The sequence below is a fragment of the Dermacentor andersoni genome, chromosome 3 (genome assembly GCF_023375885.2).
Source record: "Dermacentor andersoni chromosome 3, qqDerAnde1_hic_scaffold, whole genome shotgun sequence".
In the NCBI taxonomy this organism is placed as follows: Eukaryota; Metazoa; Arthropoda; class Arachnida; order Ixodida; family Ixodidae; genus Dermacentor; species Dermacentor andersoni.
Genome location: NC_092816.1, coordinates 11,664,492 through 11,692,104, shown reverse-complemented (window position 1 = coordinate 11,692,104; position 27,613 = coordinate 11,664,492). Strand labels below are relative to the sequence as shown.

Sequence of the window (27,613 nt, the reverse complement as noted above, 5' to 3'; positions counted from 1 at the left end):
TAACAATAAGCTGTTGAGAACAATGGAAACAACTCAAAAATAAATCTAAGACCACTGTACGGTGGCAGAATTAAACAAAAGCAAAGCACAGAATTCTCAAGCATAACCGCAAAATAAGAGGAAGGAGATTAAGTAAAAAGCGCGCACAGGCGTTCACGAAATATTTTACGATCAGTTATCGAGACGATTTCATCGGGAAGACCATTCCAGTGGGATATGGCACGAGGTACAGCAGATAAATTGAAAGCAGTGGTTTTACCGAGCATGCGCTTGAAGCTAAAATGATTGGAAACAAAGCACTGCATGAAACGGAGGCTTGTCTGCGGCGGCTGCTGTGACTCGCGCCCACGCGTCACCCACGTGGTGCCTCTCGCGATCTCCCGATTAGCGAGGCAGTCTTGCCACATTTCGCTCCGTTTGCAACGTGTCGCACGAGACAGATTCATCGCGATATGCAGATTCATCGCGATAGATGCATCGCGATATGAAAATAAGTATAGAGCTGCGCTCAAATTTCACATTAGGGAGTATCATAATCGTCGGTCAATCACTCTTGTCTCAGTTGCTCTGTTTAATGTCAGACTGCAAAATCAGGTACGGTAGGTTCATTTAGCTTTCTTTACTTGAGGTGCACTAGCCAAATATTTTTCAGAAAAAGGTGTTTTATTCACTGAAAAACAGCTGTGCCCGAATGTCCTTGTTGCAACAAGGATGCTGGCTGGTTGGCTACCTGCATCTTCGCGCGTCGCCGTGAATGCATTCGAGCAAGAAAGGAAAAATCGAGACAGTCGTCGGGAAAGTCTTTTCATTTCGCGGGGATATCCAGACGAGGGCGCCGTATTTGCGCGATGTTTAAAGTGTACAGTTCTGATTACACCTTAGGTTGTTGTTAACGTACACGTAACACCTCCGAAAGACAGATATGTAAAAACACTTGCTAACAACAATGTCGCTCTCTCCACACTCGCGGTAATATGCACATGTGAACAGTCTTACAAGTCGCGTAAACGAAAACGCGCTTTTGTTTCTCGTTGCCTTTTTTTTTTTTTTACAAGCTTGACTTCGCAATGCTGAGGTGGAAGTTGCCAATGGCAGCGTGGCATATGGAGAACCAGAACAAGTGTCCGGGTGCCCACCGCCGCTCAGCACGAAGTTCGGAAGGTGCCGGCATCGGTGTAGCTCTCCCTGGTGTCGCCGCAAAGACGTTCGAGAGAGAGAAACGCGAACCGTTCGCCGCAGTCGTTTCGCGCGCACTTTGCGATCAGCGCGGCAGCGTTGCCATCACTGCAGTCGCGTGGCTATTTTCTGTCGCCGCACCGGTGTCCGGACACCGCTTCTGCTTCGTCTCCCAGTTCCCTGGTGTAACGCACGCACGTCAGTCACGTGGTTTAATATAGGACGTGCTTGAGTAGTACGCTTTGAACCAAGGGTCCAGCGGTCCACAGCTACGAGGCGGCTGGCGTTCTCGCCGCCAGTCGCTCGCGCACTCCGCTGCCGCCCTCTTTCACCAGACGGAGCACTTCTTGGCTGGATTCATGCGGCTCGTGTTGGGGCAGTGGTAGGCTCGGGAGAAGTCGTACGAGTTGGACAGTGGTCCCAGAACCCTGCGACACGGCACAGGGCGAAAAAGAATGAAATAAATTCTTCAATACTTCTGCGAACATTTTCGAGCTGCTTACGTAACGATATAGATTCAAAGCTTCATTACGACTGGCATGGTTTACACGGAACCATATGAAGCCAACAGACAGTGAAAACAAGAAAATCCTAATTACACAATTTAACTGCATAATTAACCACGCAAAGAGAAAAAAAATTAAAGTGGGAGAAAAGGCAAGTGGTTGCCATTGGGAGTCGTAACCACAACCTCCACATGACACGTTCAACTGGGTCACGGCTGTGGCTGTCCACTTCCTTGAATATTTTATGCGTTGCATATTACAATCACTCAGTTCAGCCCTTGGGCGCGGCCGGGCAGCCGCCATTGGGGGTATGAGCCACCATAGTGGCTCATACCCCTACACTAGGGTTTTATGCGTTGCATATTGCAATCACTCAGTTCAGCCCTTGGGCGCGGCCGGGCAGCCACCATTGACCTTTAGCGCAACCACGTGACGTGACGTCACGACAGCAGGAGGAAAAGCTGGGCCCCAACACAATATGCAACGCATTCTTGGCTTAACCAAGCTAAGCCTGGCCATTTTTGCGTGTGTAATAAACCGCCGTATGCTACCTCAAGGTATCAGGACTGCTGGCGTTGAGTCCTTCGCCATGCAATGAACGAGAAGATTAAGGGAGACTGAGGAGCTCGATGTACACAATTTTACACACGTCCCATTTGTGCTAGGTCAAACTTTGACTTTCACGAGGGCGTTCTCTACCAAATGTGTGCATTCATGCACTGAGTGCTCCTATCTAAATACATGGGAGCTGAAAAATAGTCTCTTTTGGCAATCACTGCACCGATTCTAATGAGGTTTGCTGCATTTAAAAGAAAAAAGTTAAAAAGTATTGACAGCACGAAGCAAATTCTTAAATTGAGCCGTCATTTTTTGAGAAAATTGTTGAAAATTGCAATGCCTAATGAACTCGAATATCAGATTTTCAACGTGGTATGACAGTAATAAAAAGCCATATCGCAAGTCTGCGAACTGCATTGATAAAACATCTAAAGCGGACAATATTGTTGCATTATACATCACACTGAAATATACTACTATGTGAGTACACTGTGAAAATTTTTACACCCCTAAGGCTGTTTTCTTGTCGCGCACTGGTAACACCCTTACTGTTAGGGCTTTACAAAAAATTATATAGGACCCCAAGGAGCTCTAATTAGACGTGCAACGACAAAGACGTAATTCAAAATTATGTAATCATTCTGACAGCCTTGGGAGCACAGAAATATCTGACAAGAGAATTTCACGGGGAGAGATATGAAACTGTAACAAAGCAGAGTAACATAGCTATATGTAACATAGCAGAGTGTTGGTGTAGGCCAGTTGGTGATTCATGATTTTAAGAAGTTACCGTCAGCAAAACATGAGACTTGAAGAAAGGGACAGCACGAAGCGGTTTTGGGAAGTTACCGCAAGTGAAACACGAGACTTGAGAAAACACGTTACCAGTGCGACAAGAAAACACTTTGAAGGGTGTAAAAATTTTTACAGTGTAGGACTTTTTCAAAGCCCTCTTTAACTTTCACGAGAATTTCACGTCAGCTGTAAATTCATATATTAAGACTGTCCACTTCAAATGCCCTCACAGGTGCAGTCTAAGAACTGCGCTACCGGTGTTTCATGCGTAGCTACGAATTCATAAACTTGGTGCCTCCATTTTTGAACTTAGCAATTTTCGGGAATCTTCGTGACAGATTTCAGGCCTTAAACAATATATATATATATATATATATATATATATATATATATATATATATATATATATGGCTAAATCCTGACATTACAGACGACGAAATTCTTCCTGATAACCATTCTTATAATATTTACCGCAAAGATCGAACTAGCAAGAGAGGCGGTGGCGTTCTTCTCGGTGTTAACAAATCATTATCGTCACTTATTATCGACTCGAACTCATCTCTTGAAATTGTGTGGGTTGAAGTAATAATAAATACGACCAAACTACTGGTAGGCGCCTGTTACCGTCCACCTGACTACAGCACTTATTTGAAAATTATGGGGTTTAACGTGCCAAAACCACTTTCTGATTATGAGGCACGCCGTAGTGGAGGACTCCGGAAATTTCGACCACCTAGGGTTCTTTAACGTGCGCCTAAATCTAAGTACACGGGTGTTTTCGCATTTCGCCCCCATCGAAATGCGGCCACCGCGGCCGGGATTCGATCCCGCGACCTCGTGCTCAGCAGCCCAACACCACAGCCACTGAGCAACCACGGCGGGTATGGCACTTCTTTCGTTACAGAACTACGCAATAGCATAACCACGGCCCTCCAGCTCTGTCCAGCGCATTCTGTTTACTTATTCGGTAATTTTAACTTTCCGCTCATAAATTGGCGTAATCTATCATCATCTTGTCGAACATCAGTGGATTTTCGTAACTTAACCTTAGATCTTAATCTGTCCCAGGTCGTTAACAAACCAACCCGTGGTACTAACATTCTAGACCTTATACTCACCAACACCCCCGAAATGATTGAATCCGTAATTCGTCTAAACGGCTTTAGCGATCACGATCTACTTCAGGTAACAACCAGTGTTCCACTACCCTTCTCAGGGATCTCAAAGAAAATAATGCGTGATTACAACAAAGCAAACTACTCTAAAATAAACGATGAACTTGAAGTATTTTTCAACCGCACGCTACTTCCTTCTTTTTATAATCGCTCGGTGGAAGTTAACCGGGTATGCTTCAAGAATAAAATGTCTACTCTAATTAACAAATATATCCCGTTGATCTCGATAACAAATTACAAAACAAATCCTTGGTTTAATAATGCCCTACGTAAGCTCAGGAATAAAAAGAAACGTCTTCCTGACAGTAGCTCCTCAGGATCAAATAAAGTTCGTTGTCTATCTATCTGTCTGTCTGTCTGTCTGTACAATACCGCTAAACGCGTCAATAATGCTCCTTCGTGGGAAAGGTACAGGCTTTGCTTGAAAACGTACTGCTCTGCCTTAGCTGCAGCTAAAAATAAATATTTCTCCACAGATTTACCTTCTCTCTTACATTCGAATCCGCAAAAGTTTTGGCGAGTTATATCACCCGACCGTGACTCTAACCGGATAGCCTTACATAGCGATACAAATACTCTCCTCTCTGACAATGAATGCCCCTCTGCGTTTAATACGTTCTTTTCATCGATTTTCAGCCGCGAGGATCATAGCAATGTACCTGATATCGATGATTATGACTGGCAATTCATGGAAAGTATTGAAATCTCGGTGGAGGGAATTGCATGTCTTATTAATAATCTGAAGTTATCTACTTCATCTGGTATTGATAATATTAGTTCCAAGATATTAAAATATACCATTTCTATATCCAGTAACATTCTGTACCATATATTCAGGCAGTCTTTGTCATCGGGACAGCTGCCCAATGACTGGAAAATGGCCAAAATCATACCCATATTTAAAACTGGGAATAAAAACTCCCCGGAAAATTACCGTCCAATTTCATTGACCTGCATTTGCTGCAAGATGCTCGAACATATAATTGCTTCTCATATTTATAATCACCTAGAGTCCAATAATTTCTTTTTTCGCCATCAACACGGTTTCAGGAAAGGATTATCATGTGAGACACAGTTACTCGAATTCACGACTGACCTGCACCTTAACATGAACAATAACCAGCAGACCGATTGCATTTTCCTTGACTTTTCCAAAGCATTTGATCGTGTAGCTCATTGTCGCCTTATTGCAAAATTAACTGCACTTCGAATTGACTCCTTCACTCTAACGTGGCTTCGTAATTTTCTTTCGAATCAACAGTTCACAGTAGTTAATAATATTGCTTCGTCTCCTTCTTACGTTACTTCTGGTGTGCCTCAGGGCAGCGTTTTGGGCCCTTTGCTCTTCCTAATTTACATAAATTATTTCCCGCTTAATGTTTCTTCTCGCTTACGTATTTTCGCTGACGACTGCATTATTTACAGATCAATTAACAGTACTGACGACCACCGGGCCCTTCAAAATGACCTTAGCCTAATTCATAATTAGTGTAACACCAGGTTAATGGCTTTAAATGAATCAAAATGTCAATAATAAAGTTGACACCCACTCACTCACTCAATATGTCAGATAATTTCTTTTAGTCGTAAGCGTGACAACTCACATTTTTTATACAACGTCAATAATAAAGAATTGTTACATACAGTACCGTATAAATATTTGGGTGTTCATCTAACCGAAAACCTCTCCTGGACAGACCACATTGCAGCCGTTTGCGCAAAAGCTTCAAGGACATTAGGTTACCTACGTCGTAATCTGGGTAATTCACCTTCCAACATCCGCAAATTGGTCTATCAGACATTTGTTCGTCCACAGCTCGAGTATGCATCATCCATTTGGTCCCCACATCGTACATACTTAATCGACATGCTTGAATCAGTCCAGAACCGAGCTGCCCGCTTCATTTCACGTAATTATAGCCATCACTCCAGCGTAACGCAAATGAAACTCGATCATTCCATACAGCCTTTAGTTCTTCGCCGTAATATCGCTCTGTTATCCTTGTTTCACAAATATGTTTATAATGCCACACAATCCACACTGCATATCCAGATCGCCTCGAACACGTCTCGCCGATTAAATAACCACTTAAGTTTTGTGCGCATGTACGGTACGACACATGCTTTTAACTTTTCCGCGCTTCCTACGGCCATTCGCTTGTGGAACAATCTGCCTGATCACATTGCTTCCGAGTCAGATCAAGAAAAATTTCGTCATCTCCTACACGAGCATTTTTCATAATAGCACTTACAAATCACTTTATCTTGTTTCTTACACTTGGCAATGTGCTTCGAACTTCTTGTGATATTGATGCATTGCTATCTCGCTCTTATGAATTTCTATTTTATGCTGTGTCACGTGTTCACTTGTATGCCCTGTATATATTATTGCTTTTTTTTGCGTCTGTTTCCCTAAATATCCCTTCAAGAATTGTACTCCCTGATATGTTCATTTTTCGTGTATTTTACTTTCTAGTATTAGTGCCTTACGTTAAGTTTTACTCGTGCTATTTCCTTAAGTGTACCTTTGTGGCCTTTCATTAATTCAGTTGTTCTTTTTTCATGTTTTGATCTTGGAAGTAATGTTGATGAGCCCTGCATTGAGGCGTATCTTTTGTATTACACTTTAGAAGGCTGCTTACTCTTTCTTTTTGCCTTGATTTTGCAACCCCCCTTACACAATGCCCCCATAGGCCCTGTAAGGTACTTTAAATAAATAAACAAATAAATAAATAAATAAATAAATAAGTATATATATATATATATATATATATATATATATATATATATTTGTGTATATATATATATATATATATATATATATATATTTGTGTGCGTAAAACCACGTGACTGGCTTCCCAGACTTCACAGATTCACATTGGCACTCCTAACGCTAACGAATTAAAAAAGAAAAATCCAGGCCAAGCGAAAGTGGATGTCCAGCGAAGCTGTTGAAAACCGCCACTACAACTGGTAAGGGGGGTACGCAATTCTTTATCGCTTTAGATTAATGGTAGTAATGTTAATTTAGAGTGATGGGATGGATGGAAACAACTTTATTGTAAATCCGGCAGAGTTCAACGACCCGGGCTCAGGTCTCCCATGAGGGGATTTCGAGGCCTCGCCTCTTCGCCGCCTCTCGGGCCCGCTGGACTGCCCACTTATGTGTCTTGAGATTGGAGCTGCGCAGAGCGGCAGCCCATTTCGACGCAAGCTTCCGGAGCTACTGCCAGTAATGGGAGTAATGGTAATTTTGACAGCACGCCGTCACTGGTGGTATGGCCGTTTCTCTTTCCCTTTGCTGCTCCTCGCATTCATGCTGCTCATCGGGAGTCCTAACTATGCGTTGCCTACCCATAGCGGTGCTGAAATAATAATGACATCAGTTGTTAGGCTGGTTATTTTATATATGAAAGGCTAATGACGTCACTCTCCACGGTGCAAGCTGCCGTCGCCGCGGGAGCTTGCGCAACAGTAACCTTTACCGGGAAACGTATGCGGGGAGCGCTACGTCATCAATGATGCAGTTTGGATGCTTGTTTTGTGCTTGTTCTTTATTAGAACGAGTGCTGTGTTCTATGTTGCACGCGCGATTCCAATAATGTATGCACTTTCCGCTTCAATCGCAGAAGGTTTTTTTTCCGTGAGGACGCGCCGCGAAAAATCCCGGCTTACTAGAGACTAACAGCTTTGCAGCAAAGAATCAATAAAATCTTGCACATCACATCCGAATCAAGTAGGTGAACGGCATGTTTTCTCATCTTTATTGAAAACAAAATCTGCCCTGACGTGCAGGCTGTTCCTCAATTTAGACGAAAGCTATAACCGCAATTGCCGGAACGAGGGAAACGAAAGCCGTGAGACGTAATGCGCACCACACGAAGGTGAACGACCTGGGATGTTTGCGATAACTGCCTTATCCGGCAAACAAAGGGCAGCCATTGCGGCCTGGACAAATAGGACTCATATTTGACGATACTGATATCAACTCCTAGGGTGACTTAGGTTCAGGCTTGAGAGTTTTACCTCGAGATCTCGTATTTATGGAAATGGATGAATCGTACAGCTCGACATCGACTGCGCCCAGTTCGATGAGCTTCGTTACGTTTTATATAGCAGGGCAGCTAAAATCTATCGACTGCCGGGAGCAATTTATTTACACTTTCATTATTCGAAAAATAAATTTAGAAATTGGAGCATCTCCTTTACAGCTCTGTAACCTCGCAATGGAATGATACCGATACATTGAAAACTGCATCAATTAGCATGTCCATAACCCACAAAACTGATACACATCGCTCGAAAATACACTACGAATTTGTGAATAACCTTTCGCAAAACTCACGGCGAAAAAATTATATATACTTCGTTTAAACTACAAATGAAATCAGTTTATTTCCGCTCCTTAGACGTTATAACAGGTGTATTCTGTCTGATTTCGATGCCTGTAGTTATGAAGTTGCAGATTTGGTGCTGCTTTATCCTGCTTTTAGACTTCCGCAATTTTCCTGAAATATTTCATACCCTAAATATTTTTTTTTCAGCTGTCGGTCTTATACAACGTTTATTCTGGAATGTAACGCATTTCGTTCTGATCAGTTCAGCGACTGCCCGAGGAGAGCATACCTGTAATTTATAGGTTTCACGCGGCTTCGGAAAGAAGTGTAGTTGGCTCCGATCTAAAACTGCATTTTAGGATCGCTTTGTGATTCGAGGTCTTGCCACGATGTCTATGAAGCCACGCGCACAAAGTGGTGACAAGAACTGACATCGATCGCACACACACGCACAGGAAAGAAAGGAAATAATCGTGCTTGAAATTGCAAGATATCCTCGGTGTTTTTTTCAGCCATTTTCCTTCCCTATAAGCGAGGTAACTTTTTTCTTTTTTTCATTCTCAACAGAAGAGTGCCCCTCGAGTCACTATAGCGAGCGGTCTGATCTGTCGACGCTCGTCCGCCTGGCTATTCACTGCAGGAAAGTTGACTTAACCTGATCGGTCCTGGACAGTGGACTGAAGTTCTGATCTTGTTCAGGGCTTCCTCGGGTCTCATAGAGCCGCACCATATCTGAAAAGAAAAATACAAGTAAAGGAGAAAGAAAGAAACGCCAATGTATGAAAGCCTTTAACCCTACAGCTAGAATAGAACTGGCACAACTTTCCAAGTTAGCCAACAAGCGTAAGATAGCTGACATAAGGAAGTATAAAAACATGGATAGAATTGAGCATGCTCTCAGGAACGGAGGCAGTATAAAAGCAGCGAAGAAACTAGGAATAGGCAAGAATGCGTTAAGAGACAAAGCCGGCAATATCATTAATAATATGGATAAGATAGTTCAAGTGGCTGAGGGGTTCTATAGAGATTTATGCAGTACCAGTGGCACCCACGACGATAATGGAAGAGGGAACATTCTACAGGAAACTGACATCCCTCAAGTAACGCAGGCAGAAGTAAAGAAAGCCTCGGGAGGTATGCAACGGGGGAAGGCAGCTGGGGACGATCAGGTAACAGGAGATTTGTTGAAGGATGGTGGGCAGATTGTTCTAGAAAAACTGGCCACCCTGTATACGCAATGCCTCATGACCTAAAGCATACCGTAATCTTGGAAGAACGCCAACATAATCTTAATCCATAAGAAAGGGGACGCCAAAGACTTGAAAAATTATAGAGCGATCAGCTTACTGTTCGTTGCCTACAAAGTATTTACTAAGGTAATCGCAAACAGAATCAGGAACACCTTCGACTTATGTCAACCAAAGGACCAGGCAGAAAGGCTACTCAACAATAGACCATGTTCACGATATCAGTCAGGTGATAGAAAAATGTGCAGAATATAACCAACCTTTATATATAGCTTTCATTGATTACGAGAAAGCGTTTGATTCAGTCGAAACCGCAACAGTCATGCAGGCATACGGAATCAGGGTGTAGACGAGCCATATGTAAAGATACTGAAAGATATCTATAGCGGCTCTACAACCACAATATGGTCCTCCATAAAGAAAGCAACAAGATCCCAATAAAGAAGGGCGTCAGGCAGGGAGATACGATCTCTCCGATGCCATTCACAGCGTGTTTACAGGAGGTATTGAGAGGCCTGGATTGGGAAGAATTGGGGATAAGGGTTAATGGAGAATACCTTAGTAACATGCGATCCGCTGATGGTATTGCCTTGCTTAGTAACTCAGGGGACCAATTGCAATGCATGCTCATTGACCTGGACAAGCAAAGCAGAAGGGTGGGTCTAAAAATTAATCGGCAGAAAACTAAAGTAATGTTTAACAGTCTCGGAAGACAACAGCAGTTTACGATAAGTAGCGAGGCACAGGAAGTGGTAAGGGAAGACATCTACTTAGGTCAGATAGTGACCGCGGATCCGGATCATGAGACTAAAATAATCAGAAGAATAAGAATGGGCTGGGGTGCGTTTGGCAGGTATTCTCAGATCATCAACCGCAGGTTGCCATTATCCCTCAAGAGAAAAGTGTATGACAACTGTGTCTTACCAGTACTCACGTGCGGGGCAGAAACCTGGAGGCTTACGAAAAGGGCTCTACTTAAATTGAGGACGACGCAACGAGCTATGGAAAGAAGAATGATGGATGTAACGTTAAGGGATAAGAAAAGAGCAGATTGGGTGAGGGAATAAACGGGAGTTAATGACATCTTAGTTGAAATCAAGAAAAAGAAATGGGCATGGGCAAGACATGTAATGAGGAGGGAAGATAAACGATGGTCATATAAGGGTTACGGACTGTATTCCAAGAGAAGGGAATCGTAGCAGGGGGCGGCAGAAACTTAGGTGGGCGGATGAGATTAAGAAGTTTGCAGGGACAACATGGCCACAATTAGCACATGACCGGGGTAGTTGGAGAAGTATGGGAGATGCCTTTGCCCTGTAGTGGACGAAGCCAGGCTGATGATGATGAAAGGAGAATAAAGTCAAACTGCGTTATGGAACGTTGCTGAGGGGTCAATTCCACGTAGATCAAGAAGGCGATGCAAGAATTGGAGGACGCTTAAGCGTCGCCTTTAAGAGTGGAACGCGGTAGCATTCAAAGATCCCTGATTGCTTGTCACGATTCCCAGCAACCGCAGCTTTCTTGCGGATGCGCGGTGTCTATATATATAGGCATATATGGGAGAGCTTAGTCTACACTAATAAATCGTGAAGTTGTGGGCAATTTAGCTGCGGTTCATCTGGCAAAACAAGATGACCACGACATGACAATAATAGAGAGCAAGAACAAGACACTGGTATTGATGGGTATGGGCCCAAGAGAGAGAGAGGGGAGAATAAGGCATCCTAAAGCACAATTATAGGCTTCCTGTCATCGTTGAGGCAAGAGCACTGCATGGTAGCACGTTGGCCAACTGAGATCAGTTTGGCGATCGGCACCTACGACTTTTTCGGAATGGCAAAACCAGCTATATGCACGGATACGGGACACGTCGCATGTCTGCGGCTTCAGAATTACGTTATTCAACTCGTTGAACTAGTTGATCATTCGTTGTGGTCATAAATAACATAATAAAGGAATCCACGAATGGCCGTTCATGGCTGCTGGCAGCAGAAGTTAGTACATACACCCATTGAAAAAAAAAGTTGCAGTTTTACCTATGCAAGCTAAAGCGCTGATAGCTATATATAGCAAATCACTAGACTATTACACTAAAAGATGTAGTTAAAAATTCATAAGCTATTCCACTCTGTGTAGGTGAATGACCAGCGAAGCCAGGTAGCAAACGACAGAGACGTGACACACAAATGTACGAACACATTTATTGTCTTGATCGGTGGCGTCGTGACGAAAGGTACGCACATATACATTTCGTTTTATATATTCGCGTTGATTGGCGTTATACATTCCTTATACAGATTTGTTATATACATTCGTGTTTTCATTTCGCGATATATTGAGGCAAAGAATTTCGGACTAAATTGACCGCACCGACTGGCAGTGGGCCAGTGTCGTCAGCAACTTCGCAGAGGGAGAGGCAGTATGGGAATGCTGCCATGATGCGCACCATCGGAGCCAGTTGAGGAAGAAGAAGACTACGAACGCACGAGCCGTGGCACGCGCGGTTACGCCGAGGGGCGCCAACGAGCCAGCTGTGGAAGAAGACGACGACGAACGCGCGAGCAGTGGCACGAGCCATTGCTGATGATGATAGTTTTTGCTCGCTCGCATGAAAATTTCTCGGAACCCTAGCCATAAACGGCTTCACTGTAAAAAGTAAATTCAGGGGCTTCACGTGCCCAAACCGCCGTCTGATTATGCATGAGGCCCGTCGTATAGTGGCGGACTCTAATAATTTTGACAACCTGTTGCTTTTTTTAACGTGCACCCAGTGCTCGGTACACTAGCGTTCCGCCTCCATCAGAATGCGACGGCCGCGGGCAGGATCACATCCGTGACTTCGTGCTCAGCAATCATCGCTCTGGGTGGGTGCTGTTACGATCGGCATGTAGGGGTACTGCTCTGCAAACCTATCTCAGCCCGCTGCAGTTGTTTCGATTGACCCGCGGGGGTGGCGTTCTTCAGAAAACCGGCGACGACGACAGCGCTAACCAACCATGCACTTCCTTCGGAGAAATGGAGACCAAGGCAGCGTTAATCCACCATGCGCCTCCTTCGGAGAGTCGGTGACGGCAGCAGGGCTGGCCACGTTTGGCGGACCGTGTATTGTTGGTTGATTTGCCGTACGGCCTTCATGGTCTATTTGAAGCAAGAGAGCTTCTCTAACAAAGGGTGTTTTGTGGTGCGTTTCCTCGGGCCGCAGGATTCGTCACAGTCTGCTGACACTCGTGGCGACTACCGGAGAAGTCAGCTCTGGAATTAAGAGGCGCCGGCTGGGGTCAACCATGACAATCTGGCTACGAGGACCCGCTCAACTCGGTGGGTTCTGGGAATCCGAAGTGCGTACGTGAGTGTGTGAGTCCTCCCCCTCAATGGCGGGTCGACTACGCCCCAACGACTGTGGACAGTCCGATTGGACGAAGGTTGGACAGCAGTTTTCCATCCCCTAGCGATCTAGGGAGGACAGAGGCTTTTTAAGCAGCAGTTTGTCGGCTGCTAGGAGTTTGCTTGGTGCTTGGAACTCGTGTGCTGTATGCTTCGTCTTTCGGGCTCCATTTGGGAGTTGTCCCGACGAACAGCCAGGGCCTTGCTACAACCCCGACCACAACCCGTACAGTGCGTAGTTCTGTGGGCAGGGAAACTTGCACTAAACATTCGCCTAGATAACTAAATAAGCGCTGTGTAACGCGCCAAAACACACAGGAACAGAGTGCATTCGGCGACTGCGAGCATTCGCCGTCAATACGCTGGCGCAGTGAGGGACAGACGCTCTTTTCACCACTTTATGTGTGCGCGCCGCCGAAACAAAGCAAATCACGTGACCAGCCACACCAATTGCGCGGAAATACAGAACGCGCCTTCCCTTCTTGCCTTTGCTTGCTCGCTTGCCCTCTCGGGTCGTCCACGCACGCTTGCCCTCGCACCCGCGCCATATCACGTGATTTCCGACACGCAGCATGGCACGTGGGCCGAGCAGGCTGGGCGGGCTCGCATGCGCCTCGCACTTGGGACAGCACGGCGGCGAGTGTCCTCACCACAATCACTGTCGCAATAAAAGCGCGTCGCTAACCTGAGCGTAGTTGAGGAAGAACAGCTGGTCGTGCGTGAGACTGATGCCCGGCAGCAGGGGCTCCTCGCCGTGTTGCTTGACCCACTTCTTGTACGCCTGCGGAAAAACAGGGGGTCACGTGCGCTCTCGTCTTTTCCACTCTTGTGGACTACGAAAAGTATTGTCTAGCCAAATCTGGTACATTAGTGCATGCGTGGACGCACCGAGCTTAACAGCTGGGATGATGCGTTTTCTGTTTATTGTCAGCTATCGGCCTAGGCGGAATAGTGGGAGTGAGTGAGTTATTCTGACGGCATTGAAAATGGTTGCAGGTGTTGTGTGACTTGTGTTGCCGGTTTCTCCACAAACAATATAGTGTCAAACAAGCAAAGGAGGATATCATGAGGTGATATGCAGAAGAAACATATCCGGCAGCAAAGCACATTTCGTAAACATGCTTACACAACAACAGTCAATGTAGAAAAAATAAACAGCGCACGAATGATCTAAATACACACAGCAGGCTGTGACAGAATAACAGTACAAAGTGTTAATACACGGATACAGTGTCCCTTTCAGTAAAGCAAGTTATTAACGCTTTCAGAGCTGATCACTGCGATGAATGGTAGCGCGTTTATGCGGAACAGTATGGTCAGAGGCATTCGTGACAACACTGCTGTAAGGTATGGATCCGGACACTGGGCACCGTGTACACGTCTTGTGCCCTATACCACGTGCTCCGTGCGCATCCGAATGACGGGACAGTTCACGCGGGAACAGGACAGGATTTGTGTCACTTACCCGGTACGCCTGCTTGAGTCCGCCGTTGTCGGCGATGTTCTCTCCCTGGGTCATCTTGCCATTGATCTGCGATGCAGTCAGACGGAGCCATTACTGAAATGTCCGGGATTGTAGCATGCTTATCTTGGTTTCCTGAGTCATATTTGTTAGCTTTGCCTTCCTCATTCAGGCATAGTGGTACTATATACATAGGTCCACTACCGAACACTCCGCCCATATCATGGTTAACCTATAGCCATAACAACGGGGTGGGCGTTATAAAGCGCGGTAAATAAATTCAAGAAGTGGCTCCAAGGAGTTCGCGAAAGCTTTAGATGTCCATGTTGCATGTCAGGGGAGATACAGATGCAGAGGATGTTGCACTTGATTCAATATTAACCTGACGGGCGTAGAAGTGCTTACGTTGAGGTTGACGTCTTCGAGGACGTAGCTGGAATACTGGTCCACCATGCACTGAGCCCTCTCGCGGAACGTTTGCACAGTCTTGTTGTTCCACCAGGGCTGCAGGTTCCCATCCTTGTCGAATTGTCGACCTGCACCATCGACGTATGTACGCGCGAGCACAGAATAAAGAAATTCGGGCAGGCATTTCGTAGGGGTTTCAATTAAATTCTGGGGTTTTACGCGCCAAAGCCACCATCCGAAAATGAGGCACACCGTAGTGGGGGTCTCCGAATCAATTTCAAACACCTGGGTTTTTTTGACGTGCATTTTACGAGCGGTACACGAGTGTTTTTGCATTCCGTCCCCATCGGAATCGAGCCCGCGAGCTCGCGTAAGCTCGTCAATGAAACGTCATAGCCACTGCGCTACAGCGGCGGGTAGCGGACGTCTCAGTTTCCTTTCTTTCGCTTGACGTTATAGATGGTACGGATTAAGCAGGCGCTGATCGGGGCAGCACATGCTATCTCCGGGAAAATCGGCGTGAGATGCCTAAACATTTTTTTCAGCGTGTTTCTGGCGGATTCGTTTGTGAATGTGCGTTATTCTTCCGGTCAAATAAATTTTGCCAGGAAAGGTGGGCTCCATCTCCCGTGAAATGAGACAGACAGTACACTAAAGCAAAGGAGTCAACGAAACATTGAAACATTGGAACCATGGAAACATCCGGCAACATTGATACCTTCAAGTAGCATGTGTGGGCTTATTGACCGGTTGCCTTGGCCCAAAAACTTGCTCGTGACGTCTGCAGCAGAAAGGGTGTTCCACATCCGCCGCCAAAGTTTCTGAGCGGTGGCGCTGGCTAACACTCCCGGGGTTAGTCTAGCAGAAAAGCATAATACCCCAAAAAGTGGATGGGATGGCAGGGCCTGGTGGAGTAGTCTGGTGGCGCGGGGCAACCTCCACGTCTGCACTGGGCTCTAATAAAGTTGCACTCACTCACTCACTCACTCACTCACTCACTCACTCACTCACTCACTCACTCACTCACTCACTCACTCACTCACTCACTCACTCACTCACTCACTCACTCACTCACTCACTCACTCACTCACTCACTCACTCACTCACTCACTCACTCACTCACTCACTCACTCACTCACTCACTCACTCACTCACTCACTCACTCACTCACTCACTCACTCACTCACTCACTCACTCACTCACTCACTCACTCACTCACTCACTCACTCACTCACTCACTCACATGGGAAATGGAGAGCAAGATTGTTTTCAGCATGGAAGCAAAGCCACAGTGTAGTTTGCCCCCCTATAAATGCTTTACTCCGGAGACATGATGTTGTGTTGCCGAGTGCTTTCAAAAGATGCTTTCGTGCAGCCGTTGGGTTGTGTTTACGATCTCCTGGTTCATGACAGGTCGTTTAGAACACCGTTTCAAGCCTATTTATAGTGATCTCGCAATAGCCTCTGCACTGACAGCTCTATAGATAGTTGTGCTTGCAACGATTTTTCCGCGTGTGCTTGTGTGCGTGCGTGGGGGATTCCAGAAGAAGCCCGCGAATAATATGCCCGAAATTGCCGCCGACTGGCCGGTCGAGGCGCTTTGCCTGTACTCGCGGGCGTCTTTCACGCTCGGTAAAACTGTTTTCACGCTCGGTAAAACATGGCCACAATTAGTACATGACCGGGGTAGTTGGAGAAGTATGGGAGAGGCCTTTGCCCTGCAGTGGGCGTAACCAGGCTGATGATGATGATGATGAAAACTGTTTTATGTAGCACGTATTGAGCAACAGAAAACTGTATAAGCACTTTTTCATGCTGCTCTACAATTTTCTCATCGACATTTTTCATCTAATTTTAATGTTTGAGAAGCTGATTAATTAATTAAGACTAATTATGGAATTAGGCGGAATATAAAAAAATAAACTGAGCGACTGCAGACATTACCTTTCTGTCCAGCTACGTGGCATTCGAATATTTTTAAGCTTTCGCCACACTTCGCTGGGACACCCTGTGTATATTATGAGAAGCATACAAAGACATCAAGGACAACATAGGAGAAATTACTTGTACTTTCAGAATTAAATAAATGGTAAACTAATGGAAATGAAAATGGACAAAAAGATGCAGTGCCCATCCACTCTGTGAAGAAGGATGACTAGCGAAGCTGAATGTGGGCTCCTTAATGGCGAACTGCACCTCTGTCGTGGGTAGCCCCGGTATTGCACTATCTTCGGGATCGGCCCACGTATGGAGTGGTTAACGCCTGCTTCACCTTCGCTGCGGGTCGGCCCAGCATTTGACAATCTTCGGGATCGGCCCACGCATGTAAAATTGTTAGTCTATGTCCACGTAGACGAGATCCGCCAGAACCTAGCCATAAACACCTTTGCTGTAAAAACAACTGGCCGCAGGTGGGGAACGATCCCACGTCTTCGCATTACGCGTGCGGCGCTCTTACCAAATGAGCTACCGCGGCGTCGCTTTCCCATCCACTTTCTTGGGTATTACGTTTTACTGCTAGAACTAACCTCGGGAGTGTTAGCCAGCGCCACCGCTCAGAAACTTTGGCGGCGGATGGGGAACACCCTTTCTGCTACAGACGTCACGAGTACGTGATCTTTTTTTGCGTTCAGGCAACTGTTCAATAAACTCACACATACTACCTGAATATATATATATACATATATATATATATATATATATATATATATATATATATATATATATATATATATATATATATATATATATATATATATATATATATCCGGACTCACATAGTTAACGTTATAATAGTGTCTCGTTTGTTACCTTTGTCGTCGAAGCCGTGAGTAATCTCGTGACCTATGACAACTCCTATGCCACCGTAGTTGAGGGACCTGCGCGGCAGACAATCAATCAATCAATCAATCAATCAATCAATCAATCAATCAATCAATCAATCAATCAATCAATCAATCAATCAATCAATCAATCAATCAATCAATCAATCAATCAACACATACATACATACATACATACATACATACATAAATACATACATACATACATACATAATACATACATACATACATATATTATTCATGAGGGAAATGCTGGTAACGGAGAGGACGGGAAGGATATATTTTATATTCATATTATAGCTCGAGGACATAATTTAAGTAACCTTACCCATTTCGCCAAACGCAGAAGTATTTTAATGACTGGAAAATGTAGAGAGGTCGGCCGGATAATGGAGCATCTGGCCTGCTACTCTACGTAAGGGAAGGGGAAGAGGGGAAGAAAAAGGGTCACAATGGGGGATGATAATGGGAGGAACGAGGTGAAGGACACATTACACAACTGGTATCACAGGCGTGAGTCCAGGCCCGTGTCACCTAGGAAACGTGAAAGAGCACGCATTGTCTCTGTCGTCTGCCAACTCTGTGGCCATGCGCCTAGCAAGAGGTCCTCCGACAGTGGTCCATTGTGTAAATGTCTCAAGGTATCTGCCATTGTCAGTCTTTCGCGCGCATACTCAGGGCACACCACGAGCACATGATCTATAGTCTCTACAGCGCCACACACTGAACAGTCCGGGGAGTCTGTCCGTCCAATAATGTGCAAATATTTGCTCGTGAAGGCGACGCCTAATCGCTGTCTGTGTATCAGGCATGTATGAGGGCGTGGAATTCCACGCAGAATAGGAAATTTCATATCTCTATCCAGCCTTTTAAGGCGGACGTGACGAGCGTCTGGCTGGGCCCAGTATCTTCTCGTCGCACTCCTCATTAATTCCGACAGCAGGCATGTGATGTCCGGTCTGGAGAATGGCACTACAGTTCGCAGGCCATTGCTGAGGGCACGCCTTGCTGCAGCATCGGCCATCTCATTACCGTTGAGCCCACAGTGTCCCGGGATCCATTGGAACACTATGCGGTGGTGTTTTTCTTGAGCGCATGAAAGTAGCTCGGTGATCTGCAGTGCCAGAACCTGATATGCGGTGTGGCGCAGGAAGCATCCCAAAATTTGCAGAGCGGGTTTTGAGTCCGTGAAAATGCACCACTCTTGAGGTCTTTCCCCGCAGATGTGGCGAATCGCTTCCCGAATAGCCACAAGCTCTGCAGTGGTTGATGTAGAATTATGATCTAGTATGAAACACCGAGTCATCTGTTGGGCTGGTATTCAGCCAAACGCAGGAAAATGTATCCTGCAGGGTGACAAGACTCTGGCGCCATTTACAGTTCGCTCTTACGTTAAATGTATGCACAACATCAGGCAAACGTGACGTGTGTGCTGCTTGAAGACTATCAATTAGAAGAAGAGGAGGAAAAAGAGAGGGAAAGAAAGGGAGCTTGACAAGTGTAAAACCAGCCGGCTCCTTTGTACAGGGTTGAGTAGTATAGGGGAATAAAGCTATGGAAGGGCATCTGAAGTGAAATAAAAAAAATAGGGAAGAAAAGGGAGAAATCAAAGCGCGCACAGGATGCGATGCAGCACGCACATCCGTCGGGAAGTCTGCATGTCCTCGGGAAGTGAAGCTTGAGGACAGCCTGGGCAAGTGTCCCAGAATTCTCTCTTCCGAGAAATGGCGATTGTCCAGTGAATCTAGCGCATTATGGAGTCCTTTTCACGCTGTAGCGAGGGTAGTCTCAGGGGAGATGTGCGACTGTCTCCTCGCAGCTGCAGTTGCCGCATGCGGGACTGTAGGCCATTCCAGTGCGGATTGGCCGACCGTGACTCGGCTGTTTTATAACGCTCCTGATTATACACTCCACCTTCACTATTGTTTGCCTGATACTACTCCTGCCATGAAAATAAGTTTAACTACCTTGTGAGTACGCGGGTTGAAAGAGCAACGACGAAGCTGTGGTATAAACAAAGGCGCACAGCCGCAAGTCGTACTGTATTATGTCGAATGGCGCGCTCCTGCACTTAAAGCTGTCTTTCTGCAGCGGATCTAGAATAACCGGTAAACTCGCAAGTCCTCGGACGCTCCACAACCAGGTGCAGTCTGAACACCAGTAAAGCCTGAGCAGGATATACTGCGTGGGATGAAGTGCTGCCGGGCCAGTGGGTGCTTACTTAACGACTTAATGCAGCGCACGACCACAACCACAGAGAAGACGCGGATACACATCACAGGCGCTGTACTAACTACTTTATTCGAAAGGCGGCTATGTGCGTTTGCGAACGCGCAGACGCACCCGCCACAACCTACGGACTACAGAGGGTGCTTAACAAAGCCAGTGAGATAATTTGAAATATTTAAAGAAACCATGCTCCGCGTTATACAATACAACAAAAGTTTGACTCACACATGTATTACATATATATTTTGTTTTTTGTAAAACGCTTCCAGCGGTTCATAGGCTTTGCTTCTGCCCAGGATCTTCACCTCATAAAATCACGGCAAACAAATTATGGGGTTTTACGTGCCAAAACCACTTTCTGATTATGAGGCACGCCGTAGTGGAGGGCTCCGGAAATTTCGACCACCTGGGGTTCTTTAACGTGCACCTAAATCTAAGCACACGGGTGTTTTCGCATTTCGCCCCCATCGAAATGCGGCCGCCGTGGCCGGGATTCGATCCCGCGACCTCGTGCTCAGCAGCCCAACACCATAGCCACTGAGCAACCACGGCGGGTAAAATCACGGCAAACAAGAACGGCTGACGAGGCTGATGTGTGCCTTCCTTCTGGCGGTGCCTGTGCGCTACAGTACCTCATTAACTGAGCAGGATGATTACAAGAAACGCGCGGTTTGCATTGGACCTGCTGTTCTACGGGCTCGAAAGCAACTGATACATAATTACCACAGGCAAATTTTTTGTTGAAGTTACTTTATACACAAAAGTATGAACACTTGTGCCGCTTTAATGAAAGCCACATGCTTTGCACTACACCATATTACTCGGGTAAATAAATTCATGAGCTGCACTTTTTTGTTCACTGTTTCTTTTTGTTTCCTAAAGGCTTCCCCGGAGCAGAAGTCAATTAGCTAAACGGCAGACCAGGCTTCTATTTACGAGCTTTACGCATCGAAGCAAGCCCATCCTCCAGACATCGCAGCCCTTCGAACCGCTATACAGCCATTATATTTCATACTGCACACATTTTCGCGTATACCTTTACGGCGAGCAGTGTCTATAGATTGCATAGGATGGACCCATACGTTAGCGATGATATAAGCATTTGTGAATATTATAGTGAAAGCGGTCCTGGTTGGTGTGTCGGTGACGTAGCGCCTGCTATGACTGGCCTAATGATCCGTAAGTTGAAGAACTTGCGCAGTAACGCTTTTCGGGTGCGTGATGCCTGCAAGCAAACGCAGTGCCCTTTACTTGCTTGCTCTTATGTGACTCAACGCTGCGCTGTTCTTAGCTGTTCAGCTTTAATGGCCAAAAGAAAGAGTGGAACACTCACTTGGGGAAATGGTGGCTGTAGAAGAGAGGCTGAAGAATGCCGGCCGGGAAGACGATGTCGTTCTTGTTTGGGTTGTAAAATGCGTTCACTACGGCTGGTTCCGTAGTCCATCTGCAAATAGGGAGGAAGCAAAACTGCGCTTACGATGGCGTGCCTCCACTAACGCCTCGGAAGAACCATCGTCGCGGGTCATTTGGTTTCGGTGCATTACGATGCGGGAAAGGAACTCTTCCCGTTCTGTGCTTTCTAAGTTGGATGAAACGAGGAAAAATTCTAAAAAAAAAAGAAGGAAATTCCACTGTGCAAGACTTCCGTGAATATCTCGTTATGATGTACTGGCTCATCCTCGCGTAAGATGTCATCATTTTATGGCTGACGGAAACTCTGAATTTAGTCTGAATCTATATTACTTCTTTCGAATTAATATGCGTGCCGCAGGTTACTCTACATGTGCGTTTATGTGAGAACAGCGCTAACGTACCTTGAGCAGCTCTTTCCTACACCTTGCGACGGTGCTCGCACAAGAAAGCCTGCTGCGTTCATTTGACTGTTTCCAAAACTGTCATAAATGATAATAGTATTACAGGCGCATTTCATAAGAAAGAGTACATTAATTGAACGCGAATTTAACATATTTGCACTACGTTGTCGTTAGCTGCGTTTGTGGTGTGAGTTGTAAGTCATTGGAGAGAATTCACCAGCCTCGCAGCTCTGCGATAGAGAAATGTTTGGCGGCTCTTCCGCGTAGGAGCCGTAAAACTGTTGCACTCTTTGCGGAGACAGACGCATACGGTGCAGGTGTATCGTCCTAACTGCGTAGTGCTCTCCTGGGCCGCCGGGTCAAGAACATGTCTTTCAGTTGATATAATAGGTCGATCTAGCAGCGGGGCGAGTAGGGTCAAACAGCGTGGCACAGGGCTGGGCAGGCCGACCGAGTCGAGGAGTTAGGTCACTGGCGGAAGAGACTTGACAGTTTTTCTACTAGGGCTGTTGCCACTGAGAGGGCAGCAGCGCGCCGTGGTGTTGCGAACCGTTACCTCGCCCTTGCACTGTGGATCTGGAATCGAGGCGGCACTACTACTACAAATAATTTATCTCTATCAAAACCGAATCGCTTAAACGAGGACGCCGATGCGTCAAAAGGATCTTGCCGGAGTCAGCTGCCGAGCACACCCGCACCTGTCGCGTACGCGCATTCGTGGTTTGTGTGTCCGACGGGTCCTTTGCTCGTTATCGAGTGTTTGTTTCCGTCTCCATTGCTACTTGCTGTCTTTGACTCTCACCCACTCCAGCTCCCGCACCCACCTTGTGCGCTGAGGCATGCGCGGAAAGCAAAAACAGCGTAGTATATCGTTCGCTCACTTCTCCTTGTTGACGGGTTGTCGTAGCTTGAGCTGGTTGCGGGTGGCCTCGAACTGCAGGATGTTGAACACGTTGTCCAGGTACAGGTCTTCGTGCACCACCAACTGCGGCAGCCCATCAAAACCACTGTCAAGGCCTCGTGACGGGGGTGCTCGGGTGAACTAACACCGGTACGCACTGTTTCGCAGGGGCGGACCCAAATGGCCCTTTCAAAGCCGAGTTGCGTCCCGACAAATAACAAGATGACGAGGCGCGGCTACTTTGTTGGAATTCACCACGAGTGCTTTGTAAGGACCAACGAGTGACAACCACAGGACAACCGATTGTCCTGGGGCTGTCGTTGTGTTCTTGCCCGTCGCTGCCCTTTAAAGTACTCCTCAAAGACAAGTTCGCACATGCATCTTGGAGAAGCTGGTTGATTTGGCACGACGTTGTGGTCAAATGTGCATATTCAAGGATGCTGCTCAATAAGGATTGTCTTGTTTACCCCGAGGGTCGTTTTTGCTTACCTTGTGTCCATTAAATAAATCGGGAAGGAGCAAACGAGTACGCAAAAAGAAACCATGACACGCCTAGCTAGGTTTGCGCGCGCCGATAGAGCGACCCACACGATGGCAACACAAGGCAATGAAGCTACGACTGAACGGCGGCACGGTAACAAGCGGAAGCTGCTAAGCGCTGCATCGAAAGGAGGAGAAATGAATTCTGTTACTGACGTTACAAAGCAGTTTACATAACAGGTGTAATGAGTAATCCTCACTGAGTAATCCGCACTGCTTAGAGAACTTAATCGTAAGTGAGCGTAACAAACGTGGCTCACCGAGTCATATTCCTTTGACAGCTCGTACGGATTGGTGAGAAGTTCCGGATAGCCGATCCTTTCATTCATAGCATTGGCCTGTGGACAGAAACAGAGAAGGGAGCAGACACTTTCTATGGCGGTCACGTGACACTGCGGTTGAGAGCGATACGTTTCGCGCTTCGTTTTTGTCATACGATTCGCGACCAGCAAGACGATAGTAGGGCGCAGAACGCGTTAGTGTCGGCTTTTTAATAAAGCTTTGTATTTTGCTGCCTCAGCTCCTTGCTGAAAAAACGAAGTTGCGATATTTTTTTAATTGCAGTCATAATTATTAAATGACACTTGAGAACTGACAGGTGATTGACATCTATGCGAAACCTGTCTTTGATGGCTTGTGCCAGCGAGCAAAGCAAAACTGAGGTGTGGTTCGAGTACCAGGTAATGAAAAAAAGATAAGTGTCGGAGGTTATAAACAATGGTGTAAATGCTTCGGAACTTACGGTGTGTAGAAAGAAACATGATTGTAGCGGTAATGAGACTTTCCAAAGAAAGACAAGAATCTGTAATCATGGATCGGTGCCAGCTAACGAACTTGTACATTTTACCGCATTGCAGAAGGGAGTTTGTCTCGTAGAACTGCTGAGCTATACATTCTTGTAATGGCTGTGATGCACTGTCGTTCTTTACCTTATTTGCTTTTACCGTTTCTTTGATCAAGAGTGCGCATCTAAAGGAGTGTAGCTTTACGTTTCGTGTTTCCTGTGAAAAATAACAAAACATTAGCTTGCAATTAACTGCGTCGTTGATTGCACACGTTTGTAACCAATTGCAAATTGCATTGATTGCAAAGTTTCCATTCAATGTATCTTTTGCATGACTTGTAAGGTGCCTATACTTCATCGCAAAAGTCGTTTACAGCACTATAGAGCCGCAGGACTATGCCAATAGGAAGGCCAAATACCCTTCGAGATGTGCTCATCCGCACCGCGTCGTCTACTGACCGTCATAGTAATTCGCGTTTCACGTTATGCGATGTGCATGCACAAAAGTCCTCACATGTAACGTATCACGTACCAAGCAAAAACAAAACTCCCTAATCCCATTAATAATCAGACACTTATGTCTGGAACTATATTCCGCTGCGCAAGGATATTATCTGTGTGCGCCTCGTACCATCGGCAGTGCTGCAAACGAATTGCGAGATGGAGAACAGTCTATAGATGAATATTTGGGAACAAGTCTGACCCCAAATACGTGACGTATGCAAGCACCGACAAGCTCAGTTTACAACCCTTCTACAATATACACTTTTGACAAATAGCTCGACAGTTAAACGTATATGTTATGAGCTACCTTTCGCGGAAAAGAAAGAAAACACCTCGGCAAAGGACGTCTTAGGTTTCCTTATATCGAATGCAGTGTACTTATGTATTCATTGAGGTCCTGGTATAAAAGCTTTAATTTTTTTCGTGAGGTGACACATGTTCGCTCTGCGTCAGTGGATAAGGAAGGCTACTCGCGTCGCGGTGTGCTGCAGCGGCACAAAGACAACCTCGCGTACTTTCTCTTCGGCGACCTTGCGTGTCTCGGTGTCCATCCAGTCGTTCTCCTTGAGCAGCTCGTTGAAAGCCTCGCGAATGTTGTGTATCATCTCCAGCGCCTGCACACCACACGCACAAAACCGATACAACGACGTTAAACATTTCCGTTAATCAGCTATTGTCTCGAAACTGCACTCGCAGGCGCGAGAAATTAGAAAATTTTGCAAATGTGGCAAATCAGCCTTGCGTCAAGCCCGCAAGGTGGAGGAAATCCTTCTCCTAATTTTGCGGTAATGAACCGTTCACTGTCGTTTTAATATGAAAGAGTGAAATAGATCGCGAGAAGAAATAAGGCACTGAATAGTCTTAAATAAATGTTGGTGACTATTGAAATGCAGGAATTACATGCATTCGGGAGCAGTAAAGCAATTTCTTCGACAAATTGAAATTTTCTACGAACACAAGTTGAGCCTTAGCTACATTTTCTGCGAATAGTGAGTGAAAGGTAAGCAATCTGCCCCCATAACATGGAATTACATAACGAAGCGCTTTGTGAAGCTTTTCCACAATGTTAATTTACTTTCACCATGGGGACGACGACGAAGTGCGTCTTTTCTGGAACACAACCTTATTTACTTATTAACTAATTTATTTAATTTTTCAATCCTATTACAACCCGCTACGTGGCCTATCCCCGCAGTGGGTTTGTGCCATTAATTGAGGCTTCTTTTTCGGCGGCGTCGTCATAAGCCTGCCCTTCTCTGCTTTTCTGAATTTTTCGCTGCTGTTGTGGGGTCTGCCGCGCCACATCCCGCGGGGATGGATGAGGCCTCGTTGGGTTCTGGTTGATCAGCGGGAATCGCTTCGAGGAAGCGAGGAAATACATCTAGCAACAGTGAGAACACTGAGCTGTACTCCGCATCAGCTGACAAGTCAGCGCGAGATGGTTTTGAACCTATCTTGCATGGCAAAGCCAAGCGAAGCATCTTCGATGTCATGTTCGTTCACTTAAAAACAGCGCCTCAACGATGGCCTCGTACTGTCCTGAACGCCACTGACAATTTGCGCGTCCTCAACAGGCAAGCACTGTTCTTATTTTTTAGAACGCTGTAACGAACAACGTCAAGGATGCGAGTCTAAACACACGGTAAAACGTCTTGGCTATCGGCGTGATGACCACGAGTGCGCTGAGCCCTCTACACAAAGCATCGATCCATTGTTCCAGCAGATGGTACCACCATTGTAGGAGTCATTTATGACATCGACATTGAAATCCCTGATGCAGACCTTCCAGGGGTCATAAAACCAGCAAGTGAGAACATTGTTATTGCGCACGCCGGACGTCTTGGTAAGGCACGTTGCGTGAAGTTAACATTCAAGGGTGACTGACTACCTTCCCTCCTACGTGAAAGTTGGCCACTTCCGCCACACGGTTCGGCCGTTTGTTCCAAAACTGCTGCAATGTTACAACTGCTGGAGGATTGGCCATGTGAAGGGTGTTTGCACAAATTATGCTATGTGTCCCCGATGCGCCGAGCCCCAGTCAGAACAAAACTGTAGTGCGACTGTTTTGAAGTGGCCTAACTTTCAAGGCGCTCACAGTGCCTCTTTCAAAGACTACCCGAATATTAGGAAATAATTTTCTGTGCTCAAAGAAATGGTTAGCGACAATTCAATCAACAAAGAGGCCGCTGAAACAGTCTGTCTTAGACGACGTCGCCATCGGCGGTCCTCATTGACTGCGACAGCTTCGAAAAATACGTTACTTCTTCAAGCAACAACATCATCTACAGTTCCCAGCGCAGCAAACGCTGGCGTTGGGCGGCAGAAAACTACGAAATGTCTCTCTGCAAATGAATGGCCCCCGCTTCAAGGTACACGACCTATAGAGGAGTAGCAGCAGTTGCTGCATACGGTACAGCAAACTGCTCCATTGGATGAGGTGCAACATACAGATCAGCAAATGGTGCCTCTACTGCGACCCTTAATGAATGCCATACGCGTGTTGATGAACAACATGCACACAACGCCAGCCAGAAGTGCACTGCAAGTACTGGACACATTAAGTCCGGTGTTGGCACCCCTCGAACAAGACATGGCTCACCAGGAACTCGGGCCGAGGTCCGAGAAACAGCAAGAACAGCCCGGGGACTCCGATCGCGCATCGCCGATTTCGGATGGTTCGTGCACGCCAACAGGTTTCCCATCATCATCATCTGCGAGCCGAACTTGTCGAAAGCTTTCAGGCTATGGATTATTTATGTCGTCAACTACCGGGGAAAACAGCAAGGTTATGGTGTTTATTTGCCGCGACATCACTTAAATTATTTAGCCTGTACCGCCTCAGGACGATAACCAGTACGTATGCAGAACTGTAAAGAAGAAAAGACTTACCGTCACTGTTGTGAGTACCTATCTATCACCTTCAAGTACATTTGATTCCAAAAGATTACGG

The 27,613-nt window shown here is 46.1% G+C and overlaps 1 protein-coding gene across 2 annotated transcripts in view; it reads right to left on the bottom strand.

Annotated features, from left to right (window-relative positions):
* Nucleotides 1-604: 604 nt before the first annotated feature.
* Nucleotides 605-27,613, bottom strand: part of LOC126520922 (neprilysin-1-like) — a 253,446-nt gene continuing 226,437 nt past the window's right edge. For both annotated transcript variants that reach the window (XM_050169752.3, XM_055065633.2), the window contains exons 12-21: nt 25,179-25,277; nt 23,636-23,713; nt 22,816-22,919; nt 21,454-21,564; nt 17,860-17,927; nt 15,046-15,176; nt 14,644-14,709; nt 13,864-13,959; nt 9,203-9,279; nt 605-1,604 (exon numbers count right to left, since the gene is read on the bottom strand). In XM_050169752.3, the coding sequence (XP_050025709.2) occupies nt 1,505-1,604; nt 9,203-9,279; nt 13,864-13,959; nt 14,644-14,709; nt 15,046-15,176; nt 17,860-17,927; nt 21,454-21,564; nt 22,816-22,919; nt 23,636-23,713; nt 25,179-25,277 (930 nt within the window). In that variant the 3' untranslated portion in view covers nt 605-1,504. The remainder of the gene's footprint in view (nt 1,605-9,202; nt 9,280-13,863; nt 13,960-14,643; nt 14,710-15,045; nt 15,177-17,859; nt 17,928-21,453; nt 21,565-22,815; nt 22,920-23,635; nt 23,714-25,178; nt 25,278-27,613) is intronic.